Raw genomic sequence first — 13,851 nt, forward strand, 5'->3', positions numbered from 1 at the left:
CAGTCCCCTAGAACTTAGAACTACTTAAACCTAACTAACCTAAGGACATCACACACATCCATGCCCGAGGCAGTATTCGAACCTGCAACCATAGTGGTCGCGCGGTTCCGGACTGTAGTGCCTAGAACTGCTCGGTCACCCCGGCCGGCTATTCACAGTTGTAATCTGCCATAATCAACAGTGATTGCTGTCGTCAGCACGTGGTTGCCCATGGCACTTAGGTCTGGTGGTGTTGGTCTTTATAAATTTGAGTTTTTTGCTGTACACTTCTGACATGGTAGCACTTAAAAAACCGAGTGACTGCACTAATTCGGAGATCGAATATCATACTCATGAGGCACATACATTCTCATACTCTCTCCCTCCCCCCCCCTCCTCTCTCTCTCTCTCTCTCTCTCTCTCTCTCTCTCTCTCTCTCTCTCTCTCTACCCCCCCCCCCCCCCCCGGTCCCCTCGTACCTCTCTCCCCCTCTCCCCCACTCTCTTATAAAGCTGTCTCTAATTCAGTTCACACACACACACACACACACACATATATATATATATATATATATATATATATATATAGAGAGAGAGAGAGAGAGAGAGAGAGAGAGAGAGAGAGAGAGAGAGAATTGTGAGGAGCATGGACAAAATTTAGTGGAAACCTATAAGAGAGTTTCAGGTTTATTAACATTATTATGGTCTCATTACTCATTATTTTTGTAGCTGCACTACATATGTGCCTATGCCCTTGCCCTTGATGCTATCATGTTATGTACTGGAGTAGTCTCATAGGAATGATCAAATTATTATGTATTCCTAGGTACATTATCTCCAATTTTGTACTGTCCATGTAAACGTGTCATAACAACATGATGTGAACTGGGAAAAAATTATTTTATAAATATTATTGGTTTTGCAGAATTATGACATTGCAAAATAATGTTTATAATAGGTATCAACGCCAGTTCAAAGACGCTCGTACAGATTTCGAGGCAGCTCCATACTTTGAGGGTGACTACCAGTATGGGACAAGTGGCAGCAGGGGCCGTGGTGGTCGATTCGGACAGAGAAAGGACTTCAACAAAGATTATTTTGATCAGAACTACAGCAGGTATCTAGTTATTTCACTGCAGTTTTTTGTTTTGTTCAATTTGTCAGTCTCAGCCTGAAGAAGTATTTATTTGTAACAGTTGAAATAGATGAGAGACTGACAGCCTGCACTGGACTTGATATTATAGTGTTGTAAATTTGTATTTTTCCATTCTTTCAATTACATGTTTTGCTCTCTTTTTCCATATACTGTTCCAGAATATAATGTTCGTTAACATATAATGTATGGCCAACTCTTGAATGAGTTAAGGCATTTTTAACTAAAAGAGTAAATTTTTTCATAGTGTTACTGTGATAAATTATTAATTGTTTGATAAATATAAATGAGAAACACAATCTGCTTTTGTTTGTTTTATGGTAAACTGTACAGCAATGAGCTGCAGTGTTTTGTTTTTATATATTTGTGAAGACAGTGCTATGATTAGTTACACAAAACATTTTCTTGAAAGTGAGAAAGATGTTACATGTTCTACTAGTAACAGATTTGTAACATATCGTCCAGTTTTAGTGCTGCTGTGGATAGTTTAATATTTTCATTTAAATTATCATGGAAGCCCGCAGTTTGGAACAGGTGCTTTTCTGTCTAATAAATGAAAACTGTCTTTTACATTCAGCTGTTTTCAAAAATTAAAAAAAAAAAAAAAAAGCTATACGTTCCATAGATCTTTCTGTACAACATTGCTAATATTTCCTCAGTGAGATATGGACCTGTCAGTGAAATCAGCAGCTGTTGAAGTATTTGCCTTCACATACAAAAAGACAAATATGTTGTCTATGCCTGTATCTGTTATTACTCATTAATAGTTTGACAGGCATGCACACTGTAGAGATCAATGTAGCAACAAATAATATTTTTATTGTGTTTTAAAGTTTTAACTTCTTATAACACTTTCTTTGATGTGTACATTCACACAAAGAACTGAGGTTCTAAGAGAGCTGAAACTGAACTCATGGAAGTTCAGGACATACAGGTTATCGGTTATATTCTGTTTTGTATTTCACTATATGAATGTACTACACGTTTTGTAAGTACTATTAACCAATGTCTACTATCATCACATTACAGAAATAGTGCCTATTTATCAGCCAGAAGACAGTTTCTTCTTAAAAATTAGAGATGTATGTTTACGATTAATTTATCTATCTTCGCTTCTGCATTCTAAGATATAAATTTATTTGAACAAGCAATGATGTGAGACTGTCTTGTAAAAAGGTAGTATGTAGTATATTTTTGTGTGTTATATATTTAGATTGATGTTGTCATAGAGGACACATTGAATTAATACCTGCAGTTGTTTTTATCAAGTGCAGGAAATGGTGATTTTGGACTGTTGTATTTTCATTTGCAAATGTTCTTTACTTTGACTTGTAAAAAGCATGTGAATTCATTACGATGCCTGTTGTCAGTAACGCTGTGTGGACTGAACTTGAATATCATTCATTGTCATTTCCGAGGTCATGTTAGTTGCTTGATAATAATTGTGTTCAAAGGGAGTTTTGAGGCAGATGCTACATTGTATTGGGTGTATTATTTGATACCTGATAAAAAAATGCAGGACAGCATAAGGAAAAATGATAGCAATAGTATAGTACCATAGTAACTATATATGTAATGTATTTAAATGTGGAGCTGATGTGATATTTGCTATGTATTTATGTATTTTTGTTATTTATCATTTTGATTTAGACAGAACCAAATCCTAATCTAATATTGTATATTAGAGGATTCAAATACATGCACTGATGATTAATTTTCTTAAATCCAGGATTTAAAAGGGTCTGAGAAGCATATAGAAAATAAATCTGTGAATGGAGGAGTTCATTTCAAAATAAATTAATTTATGTTTCCAGTATTCAGTGGCTAGCTGAGCTTGTGAAAAGAGGGAGCTCTGAAGTAAATAGTGGAAGTATGAGGTTACCATTGTGCTGGAAGAACTAGGAGTTATATTAGGCATGTCTGTTAAAGTCATTTTGGATTTTACCTTTAGGACCAATCTGCAGACTTAACCATCTAAGAGGTAATGGAGTAAGCGTGAGATTGTGATTTTTGTAAACTAAAATTTCTTTATTAATGACCCACATTGCTGACAAATATGATATACAGAAGAATGGAAAATAAAATTAAGGATGATTAGGTGACGATGAGTTTGTCTTAAGTATAGATAAATGTACCAGAGAGGCAGTTCAGATGGTATACTTGATAATGAAAGCTAGTCTTACGAAAAGTCAACACACCTTTGGCTTGGAGCATGCGGTACCTATAAACCCACTTTTGAGTGGCTTTAAACCCACTTTTGAACCTTCCTCATTGCATGCAAATTTTGCATGATGGTGGAATTATCACGGTTCAGCACATTTGTTAGTTCTCATGGATCACTGTGGATAAATGCATTTGAACAGTCTTCTTGAAAGTGGAGAGTCACTAATGCCAAAATGATGTGCCTTATAATGAGAAAACCGTTTCCTTGCTGTACCCTGTCCAATGCTGATATCTGAATAAACAGTGCAAATGCTTCTGGCTGCCTCCATTGCTGTCACCTCTCTGTTGAACTCAAACAGAAAAATATGTCACAAATGTTGCAATTTCTCCAGTCGGCACTTTATTTTTTAGCATCCACAGCTCCACTCACTATCTCCAAATGACAAAATGTTAATGTGTAAACTTATATAGCCACAGTGAACTACAAATAAAAAATCTCACTCATAGATAAACCCATAGCAGTTGGAATAGCAACATGCAAAACAAAAACACTCTGAACTTAGGCACCAACCTAATATATTTCTATAAGGAGATTTTTAATGAGTTAAACAGATCGCTTATTTCAGACACAGTTCAAAGCCAGATAACACCATTTGCCTGATTACAGAGAGCATAGTTGATTAAGTTATTTTTGACAAATGATAGAGAAAATTAAAAATTTTAGTCTTGCCTATCATGCTTTGTTGAACATTGGAATACAGAGATATTTTCTGACATTGACTTTGTTTGTAAAAAATAGCCACAGTTTAAAGCAATGCTCCTCAGCTAAAAATTGTTACTTAAAATATTTAAAAATTAGAAAATGGTGACAGAAGTTTGTTCTTAAGTGTAGATTGATAATTGTGTGTGGATTTTTATACATGTCATCGGGCTTATATGGAGAAGTATCTCAGAACTTAAGGAAGAGTCTTTAGTATATATTTGCTCCAGTTACAATGTAACAGACACAGGAGACTTTAATCACTTTAAAAAAGGTTTGGTGTCATTGCAGCTCAGTAACAGTTGGACAATACAAAATTAACAGGGAATCTGCTTGGTGTGTTACTTGCACCAGGTAGCTGAGAAACACATCAGTCACACAAATATATAGAATATGTTTGTGACTTGTTCTCTTTGATAGTACTGATTTTATGTATATTTTATTTCATTTGTTATAGCGTATAGGATCAATGATAACACAGTGGAACCCCTATGTTACATTTTCATGTGGTCCAAACTTAAACTCAGATTTGAAGAAAATGGTAAAGCCCCCAAAAATATGAGCAAAAACACATGTAATTGGCATATATGATCAAAGATCATACTCTTCTCCAATACTTTGTATAAAATCCGTCTAAGTGAAGGAAATTAAATGTACAATACAATGTTTTTTAATTTCTTGTTATCTTTAAAAAAATCATAGATATGTAACAGCAAGTAAAAACTCATCAAAAAATTGAAATTGTATTTGGGTATCTATTTTCTATCGCACTATGACTACAAATTATACATTCAAAACCCACATTTTTGAGAGATCATATTAAACCGAAAACGTCACAGCAGCTAAGTGGTTAAGCCATAAGCATGAATGTGGACATCTGCTTAGTGACATCTTCGTCACCATTGCTGTTATTGTTTAATGCTTTTCATATGAGCAGGACTTCATATGCTCACCTCCATTAAAATGTTATTTTAGGCTTAGTGAGAGAAACAGAATGTGAAAAATGAGTTTACTTCCCCAATTGATGTTACAAGTTTATTAGAAATCGGCTCAGTGAATTTTTGTAGACTGTGTAAAATGTAAATTTGAAAGAAATGTCAGGTGTTACAGTTTTGCTTTAGGCTCTCTATCACTGCTGCCAGTCTTTACAATCTACAGTGTGTGTTGTGTACAGTGCAAAGTGTATAGAATAGTGTATGCAGTTGTTGCAACTGTATCATGTCAGATTTGAACACGGAAGTGTTTAAACTGTGCTGTTGCAAAACCCTTGTTCCATTTACGTGTGACATCTCTGTCATAACACTTCATTTGCACATAAAGTATATCTTCAGCACATCACAAAGTGCTTTCACCCTTACTTGCACTCTGATCATTGAAGGGCCGCTTCCCCTTGCCACACGTCCAGTAGGTGCACTCATTTTACATATGTTAGTGTGCTGTGGTGGCTGTGCTGGCTATTGGGTGACTTAACGAGCTGCCAGCCAGTAAGAGTTCACTAGTCGGAAGTGGACGACGTTCCCTTGATTATGGCCAAAAATATTCTTCGAGACTGATTGTTTGAATTTAAAAGATTGATGATTAATATTGTTGCTGAATATAGTACATCAGAAATACATGCAGAAAGATGAGACTCGATGGTGATTAGGCCCGGAACATTTTGCGTCGCCTGTCTTATTTTTCTATTACCGCTGCAAGCTAGCAGTAGTTTTATCACAACTGTGCAGTGAAGCTAAATGTTGCAAGTTGTGTTGCTAACACTGATCATGGAATACATCACCATTTTCTCTCTCATGTCTCCGTCTCCACAACAGTCTGAAATATTCCATTAATTCTGCCACCCCAATGGTGCAAACCTTCTGTTTTTTGTGCCACTTATAACTTGTTCAGTCACATCAGACTTCAATAGAAAGAAGACAGGACAAAGTCATGTGACACATCGAGTAAGAACTTAGCATCGAGGTAAACCTTACTAGCAAGAAATGTAAAATTGGGGAATTTTTTGCGTTTGATCTTATGGGTTTTTCACAGGGGCTACAAATTTATGGTATAGAATTGCAAAAATGTAAAATCGGAGAACGTAAAATGGAGGCCCCACTATATAACTTTTGCCACCCTCACAAGGAATATTATAAATCGCCGGCACACGAAGGCCAAGATTGTCATTAATGGGTCATAAAATTTCTTTAATATTCCTGGATAGCTGAAAGACTGATCTGATTCCTTGCCTATGTAGGATTCTAACTGTCTTATTAGTTGTTGTGCAGCAAAGTGTGTTGTCCTCCTCACTTGGTTGAATGAAGTCATGTCTTGGTTTTCTCAGCAGCATTGACCCAATATCATGGACACAATACCTGTTCCTTCTTAACACATTCGTCTATTGGTTAATCTCGGAGCTGTGGGGGTCCTGACTGTGTGTTATGATTTCTGTTCAACCGACATAACTAACAAAGACAACTGCTCGCCCTTCTCTGCCTCCGCTGTTAATCTCGTGTGTGGATGTTTACCATTCATTTGGTTGATGAACTGTTGCAGCATGCCACTGTCGTGTGGCCAGATCAAAAATGTATCAACGTATCTGTAGAAGCAGGATTGAAAAAAAGTTATGGCTGGTGACAGTGATGAACCCATGGCTTTTCTATCAGTCATTTTGTAATAATTTCCACCGTACAAAACATAAGTGATCATCAAGGTGTGGCAAAATGTTCTAAAATTTCAGGAAGGAAACGAGTGGCCAATAATTCTACTGTCTTCTACGTGTACCTTCATAGAGAGGAAAACCATCTTGATTCTGGCCATGACTACACTTGGGCCCAGCCTCATCTACTTTATGTTGCCAATAAACATTTGTGAGCTGTAAATATGATATCCACAGTGGATGACTGTGAGTGCCAAAAAAATTTAATCAAGTTTTTCACCAGCATTTATGTAGGAGAGCTTACAGAACTAACAATCAGTCTCAGTGGTATGCTTTCTGTGTACTCGGCAGACCATGTTGCCTAGTGGCTCTTGGCCTTAAATTCCAAAAGAGTTCGTTAGAGAGGTAAGAGCTCTTAAGGAGCTCCTATGTCTTCGTGCTAAGCACCTATGTGAAATCTATTCTGGTAGTCCGGTATGTGCTGTCTTCTAATAACGCATCATTTCATTTTGATAATCTGTTGCATTGAGGATAAACATAGCATTGCCCATGTTGACAACGAAATCATCATTCTTCTCCAAAGATTTCAGTTCTTGTTTTTCCACTTTACTAATATTGGACTTAGGTGGCTTGGTCGTCACTAAAATCTGCCTAATAGCAAGCCTTACCTCATCCGCTGCTTCTTGAGGAAGATGCTGCTCTGGAGCAGAACAAGCAGTACACCATTGTTTAATTTTATTGAATCGAAGTGCTTAACCAAGTACGTGTCTCATGATAATTCAGTACATCTTGCACACCTTTCTGTAAGGTGCTCCACATAGGAGAGTGAAGGTTAGTAAAATTTATACAGGTTTCAGAGTAACACATGTACATGAACTGGTGAACATTAATAGCTATAGTTGTTTCTCCTGGAAACAATTTAAGGATTAGGTTATACTGCCTATGTTCATTGTCTGAAACAGCCCTGACACAGTGTGCAAGTGTGTTTGCAATGGTGCTCTTTTAAAGAGGATGGAAGCCGTTATCAGTAGTGGGGGGGGGGGGGGGGGGGTGGTTTCCTGTATGCAGAATTAACGAGACACACCTGTCCACTTTTCATTCAGGAAGAGCAACATAGCATCATTTCTCCAGAAGAGGGAAGTAGAACTGACTTACTGATGAAAACAAGGTGACGGAGAGGGATTGCTTTGCTATAATTCCATATTTTAAAAAAATCAGTGCATTGCGTATGTAAAGTGGGATCCATGGGTGCCTCTAGTTAGATGATGATAAATAAGTTTCAACATGTGTGAAGTAGGAAACAGTGAAAGTAAGTTGAAACAATTTACAAAAGTCACTGCAAAGAACATTTTGGGCATTGGCCATATTGAAATGTCTTAATGGCAAAAGTTGGAGGGGGTTTAGAAAGACTGCCTGCTACAGTTTAACAGAAGCTGTTTTAGGTCTCAACCATATAATTACTGTAGTCACCTGAATACAACTCAGTTATGCTTTCACTGATTGAGTATTTATATGCACTACATTCAAAAACAAAACGGCCATACTGGAGACCATAAACATTAGCTACAAACTATTAACACATGGCTTCTTGTTCTGGCATGAAGAGCTGCTTGCATGTGGTGCTTTGAAAGCACAATTTATATTGAAACTTATTTTAACTGATTGCATTTTATGCTCTGCAAAAGGTTTGTGTAAGTCTTTGGCCTCCATTTTTGGTAATGTGGGACTAGTGCAGTATGCATTTCAAACTTGGTGCACTTCAGTGTGAAAACTCCTCCATAAAATATTAGGTAGAAGGTTTGTAACAATATTATGAGAAGGAAAGTTGCTACTCACCATATTGCAGAGATGCTAAGTCACAGTCAGGCGCAACAAAAAGACTGTCACAATTATAGCTTTCGATATTGTTACATTCCATCCTAGGCAGGAGGTGTTAATTTTCACAGAGTGACTGGTTAATCATATGTGTTGCATGATCAGCTAGCCACATATCTCTGCATGTTTTGGTATTGTAGAATATTTTATGTGAGACAATAATTTAGTGGGGGGGTGGGGGGGCGGGGGGGGGGGGGGGGGGGCACGCGTCTTTACGTGTCAGTGTGTGCACAGACCTGTGCATGGGTGTATTACTGGCAGGAACAAATCCCAGGGGTTTTAAAGTATCAGAGTGACATGCTCTTTCTCGTATTTGTTTTAGTGGTCAGCAGTCTCACACATGTGAGAAACATGATCATTTACTTTCTTATTTTAAGGCCTGTTAGTGTCATTGTGCCATAGTGAATGCAAAGGTTTTTCAAGTTTTAGACTCACTAATCCAAAAACCATTTGTTATGGGTGCTGATAACCTTAATTGTGATGCTTCTGAACCCAGTTAACACGAAAATAATGTGTAAAATAAAGGCACTCACTCAACTATAGCGGATCAATGAGTGAAGCATAGTCACATCTAACAGAGAATGGCTTTCGAGCTTTCGAGCACCAGCTCTTTTCCTAACAAAAGTATGCAAACAGGTTGACTTTATGTTCCATCACTTGTCAGGAGTGCATCTGGGATATTATTAACTTTGGGACCGATATTTTGACAATAAAGGGAAATGGATAGGTTAAAGTTAGATAGTGGGAATTAGTGAAGTTAGGTGGCAGGAGCAACAAAATGTCTGGTCAGGTGAATACAGAGTTATAAATACAAAATCAAATAGGGGTAATGCAGGAATAGGTTCAATAATGCGTAAAAAATAGGAGTGTGGGTCAGCTACTAGGAACAGCATAGTGAACGCATTATTGTGGCCAAGACAGACACGAAGCCCACGCATACTACAGTAGCACAAGTTTATATGCCAACTAGCTCTGCTGATGACAAAGAGATTGATGAAATGTATGATGCGATAAAAGAAACTATTCAGATAGTGAAAGGAGATGAAAATTTAATAGTCATGGGCGACTGGAATTCACTAGTAGGAAAATGAAGAGAACAAAATGTAGTAGGTGAATATGGAATGGGGGTAAGGAATGAAAGAGGAAGCCACCTGGTAGAATTTTGCACAGAGCATAACTTAATCATAGCTAACACGTGGTTCAAGAATCATGAAAGAAGGTTGTATACATGGAAGAGGCCTGGAGATACCCGGAGGTTTCAGATAGATTATATAATGGTAAGACAGAGATTTAGGAACCAGGTTTTAAATTGTAAGACACTTCCGGGGGCAGATGTACACACTGACTACAATCTATTGGTTATGAATAGTAGATTCAAACTGAAGAAACTGCAAAAAGTTGGGAATTTAAGGAGATGGGACCTGGATAAACTGACAGAACCAGAGGTTGTAGAGAGTTTCAGCGAGAGAATTAGGGAAGGATTGACAGGAATGGGGGAAAGAGATACAGTAGAAGAAGAATGGATAGCTTTGAGAGATGGAAGAATAAAGGCAGCAGATGATCAAGTAGGTATAAAGACAAGGATTAGTAGAAATCCTTGGGTAACAGAAGGAATATTGAATTTAATTGATGAAAGGAGAAAATATAAAAATGCAGTCATCATCATCATCTTGGACAGTTTCCAGCCACTGGCTGGGTCTGTCAGGAACACAAGCCCCTCCATCGTGTTCTGTCTTTCCACCATTCCCCCTCTTCCACCTTCGTCCAGTTCTCTCCTCTTCTCGTCACACATTCCTTCACTCCCCTCACCCATCTATCTCTTGGTCTTCCCCTGGGCCTCTTCCCCTCCAGTTGCAGATCAAAAATCCTCTTTGGAATTCTTCCCTCATCCATTCTCTTCATGTGTCCATACCACTGCAGTCTTGATTTTTCTATCCTGTCCTGTACTGGTTCCTCCTTTAGTCTTTCCCTCACATACACATTTCGCAATCTGTCTCGTCTTGTTACACTCAACCTGCTCCTCTGGAACTTCATTTCACTAGCTTGTATGCTACTTTCGTCGCTTTTGTGCATTACCCATGTCTCACTTTCGTATGCCAATATGGGGACAAAGTAGGTTTGGTATATAATTCCCTTGGATTTCTGTGGCACCTCCTTGCTCCAAATAAGCCCCCTAATGCATTTGAGGAACTGCCCTGCTTTTCTGCACCTTTCATTTATTTCCATTGCGTTTCCCCCCTTACTTTCAATCATGCTTCCCAGGTACTTGAAGTTCTCTACCACTTGTAGTTTTTCCCCTCCACAAGTTGTATCCACATTTGGCCTATTCTTCTTCCTTATTGTGACAATTATTTCACTTTTCTTTGCAGAGAAATGCATTCCATATTGTGCTGCTGTTGCCTCCCATACATCTAACTGCTCTTGCACCTCCTTCTCGCAATTTCCCCACAACATCAGGTCATCGGCAAAAAGCACTACTTTCATTTTATGATCTGCAATTGCATCTGATACTTGCTGTAGGATTTCATCCATAACAATAATAAACAATAAAGGCGAAAGTGCACTTCCCTGTCACAGCCCATTTTCCAGCTTGAACCATGCAGTACGTTCCCTCCCCACTTTCACACAACTCTCACTTCCCTCATACATTTTTCTGACTTTTCGTGTTATCTCTTCACCTATCCCTTTTGCGTTCAGCACATCCCAGAACTTGTCCCTATAGATACTGTCATACGCCTTCTCAATATCTAAAAAGGCCATGGTTAAGTCCTTCCCGTACTCATAGTGCCTTTCCTGCAGTTGCCTTACCGCAAATATGAGATCCGTTGTTGATCTTCCCGGTCTGAAACCATACTGCTCCTCTTGCAGTCTACTTTCAATACTGCTTCTTATTCTCTTCTCCAGGATCTTTTCATAGATTTTTCCACAGTGGCATAGCAGGGTGATTCCTCTGTATTTCTCACATCTCCTTTTATCCCCTTTCTTGAAGCTGAGGACTATAATTCCTTTCTTCCAATCCTCAGGAATTCTGTTCTCCTTCCACACCACCCTCAGCACTCTGTATAGCCACTGGGTTCCTACTTCTCCTGCTGCTCGTATCATATCCACTGTTACTTCGTCCCAACCTGGTGCCTTGCCCCCTTTCATCCTCTTTATGGCTTCTTCCACTTCATTCCAAGTTAGATCATCAATTTCCCCACTATTATAATCGTCTGCTGCCTTAGGCTCTCCATCGCTGTTAGTTACCCGCTTGACGGCATTCAACAGATCTTCAAAGTACTCCATCCAAATCTTTTTGAGCTCATGCATTTCCTCCACAACTCTTCCATTATTATCCATGATCCTCAGGCACTCGCTTCTGTCGTTCCTCTTATTTCTTACCATGGTGTAAAGTACTTTTTTGTTCCCTTCACTGTCCTCTTCTAACATTCTTGTCCATTTTTCCATCCACTTCTTCTTCTCCGCCCTTACTGTGGTCTGTGTCGCTTTCTTGCTTCCCTTATATATTTCCCTAGCTTCCTCTGTTCGGGTCTGGAACCATTCTCTGAAGGCTTTGTTCTTTCGAAGTACTGCCTCTTTACATATGTTGTTCCACCATGGGGTTTCCTTACTTCTCCTCTTTGTGCTAGTTCTCCCGCACACAGTCTCAGCTGCCTCAACTAGAGCCCTCTTAAAATCTCCCCATTCTTCTTCCACTGTTCTCTGATCTTCCTTTGGCAGCTTCTTCCTGATCAGTGTCTGGTACTGGGTCCGTTCATCCTCTTTCAGCATCCATGTCTTCAACCTTTTCTCCTGTATGTCTGTTGCCCCCCTATCTTTTTTTCTCAGATTATAATAGGGGACCTCAATGCACATGTTGGCACAGACAGGAAAGGATTCGAGGAGATAATGGGACCAGAGGGCTGGGGGAACCGAAATAGAGAAGGAAAATTGTTGCTGGAATTCTGCAAGAGGAATGGGCTGGCGATCGCAAATTCCTGGTACAAGAAGAGAAGTAGCCACAAAATAACTTGGTACAGTGGAGACTGGTCCCAAACTTCAGTAGTAGACTATGTACTAGTGGATAGGCAGATGATGAGCAGCCTCACAGATGTTAAGGTCATTCCATCTGAGGCCTTAGACAGTGACCATCGGCTGTTGGTAGCCACCTTGAGAGAGAGAGAAAAAAAAAAAATATATGCAGTAAGGAATACAAATGTCTCAAAAATGAGATTGACAGGAAGTGCAAAATGGCTAAGCACGGATGGCTAGAGGACAAATGTAAGGATGTAGAGGCATATATGACTAGGGGTAAGAAAGATACTGCCTACAGGAAGATTAAAGAGACCTTTGGAGAAAAGAGAACAACTTGTATGAATCTCAAGAGCTCAGATGGAAACCCAGTTGTAAGCAGAGAAGGGAAAGCAGAAAGGTGGAAGGAATATAAGAGGGTCTATTCAAGGGCTATGTACTTGAGGACAATATTATGGAAATGGAAGAGCATGTAGATGAAGATGAAATGGGAGATACGATACTGCGTGAAGAGTTTAACAGAGCACTGAAGGATCTAAGATGAAACAAGGGCCTGGTAGTAGACAACATTCCATTAGAACTACTGATAGCCTTGGGAGAGCCAGCCCTGACAAAACTCTTCCATCTGGTGGGGGGGGGGGGGGAGGTGGGGGAAAAAAAAAAAAAAAAAAAAAAAAAAAAAAACAGGTGTTGACAGATGTGAACATTACCGAACTACCAGTTTAATAAGTCACGGCTGCAAAATACTAACACAAATTCCTTACAGACGAATGGAAAAACTGGTAGAAGCCAAACTCGGGGAGATCAGTTTGGATTCCATAGAGATGTTGGAACAAGTGAGGCAATACTGACCCTACGACTTATCTTAGAAGCTAGATTAAGAAAAGCCAAACCTAGGTTTATAGCATTTGTAGACTTAGAGAAAGCTTTTGACAATGTTGACTGGAATACTCTCTTTCAAATTCTGAAGGTGGCAGGGGTAAAATACAGGGAGCTAAAGGCTATTTACAATTAGTGCAGAAACCAGATGGCAGTTATAAGGGTTGAGGGACATGAAAGGGAAGCAGTGGTTGGGAAGGGAGTGAGACAGGGTTGTAGCCTCTCCCCGATGTTATTCAATCTGTATATTGAGCAAGCAGTGAAGGAAACAAAAGAAAAATTCAGAGTAGGTATTAAAATCCATGGAGAAGGAATAAAAACTTCGAGGTTCGCCGATGACATTGTAATTCTGTCAGAGACAGCAAAGGACTTGGAAGAGCAGTTGAACCAAATGGAC

The 13,851-nt window shown here is 39.0% G+C and overlaps 1 protein-coding gene across 4 annotated transcripts in view; it reads left to right on the forward strand.

The window, feature by feature from the left end:
• LOC126458605 (E3 ubiquitin-protein ligase RBBP6) overlaps nt 1-13,851 on the forward strand; it is a 387,537-nt gene that overhangs the window by 290,109 nt on the left and 83,577 nt on the right. For all 4 annotated transcript variants that reach the window (XM_050095761.1, XM_050095763.1, XM_050095764.1 and 1 more), the window contains one exon: nt 937-1,095. In XM_050095761.1, coding sequence (XP_049951718.1) covers nt 937-1,095 — 159 coding nt within the window. The remainder of the gene's footprint in view (nt 1-936; nt 1,096-13,851) is intronic.

The sequence above is a fragment of the Schistocerca serialis genome, chromosome 2, assembly GCF_023864345.2.
Source record: "Schistocerca serialis cubense isolate TAMUIC-IGC-003099 chromosome 2, iqSchSeri2.2, whole genome shotgun sequence".
In the NCBI taxonomy this organism is placed as follows: domain Eukaryota; kingdom Metazoa; phylum Arthropoda; class Insecta; order Orthoptera; family Acrididae; genus Schistocerca; species Schistocerca serialis.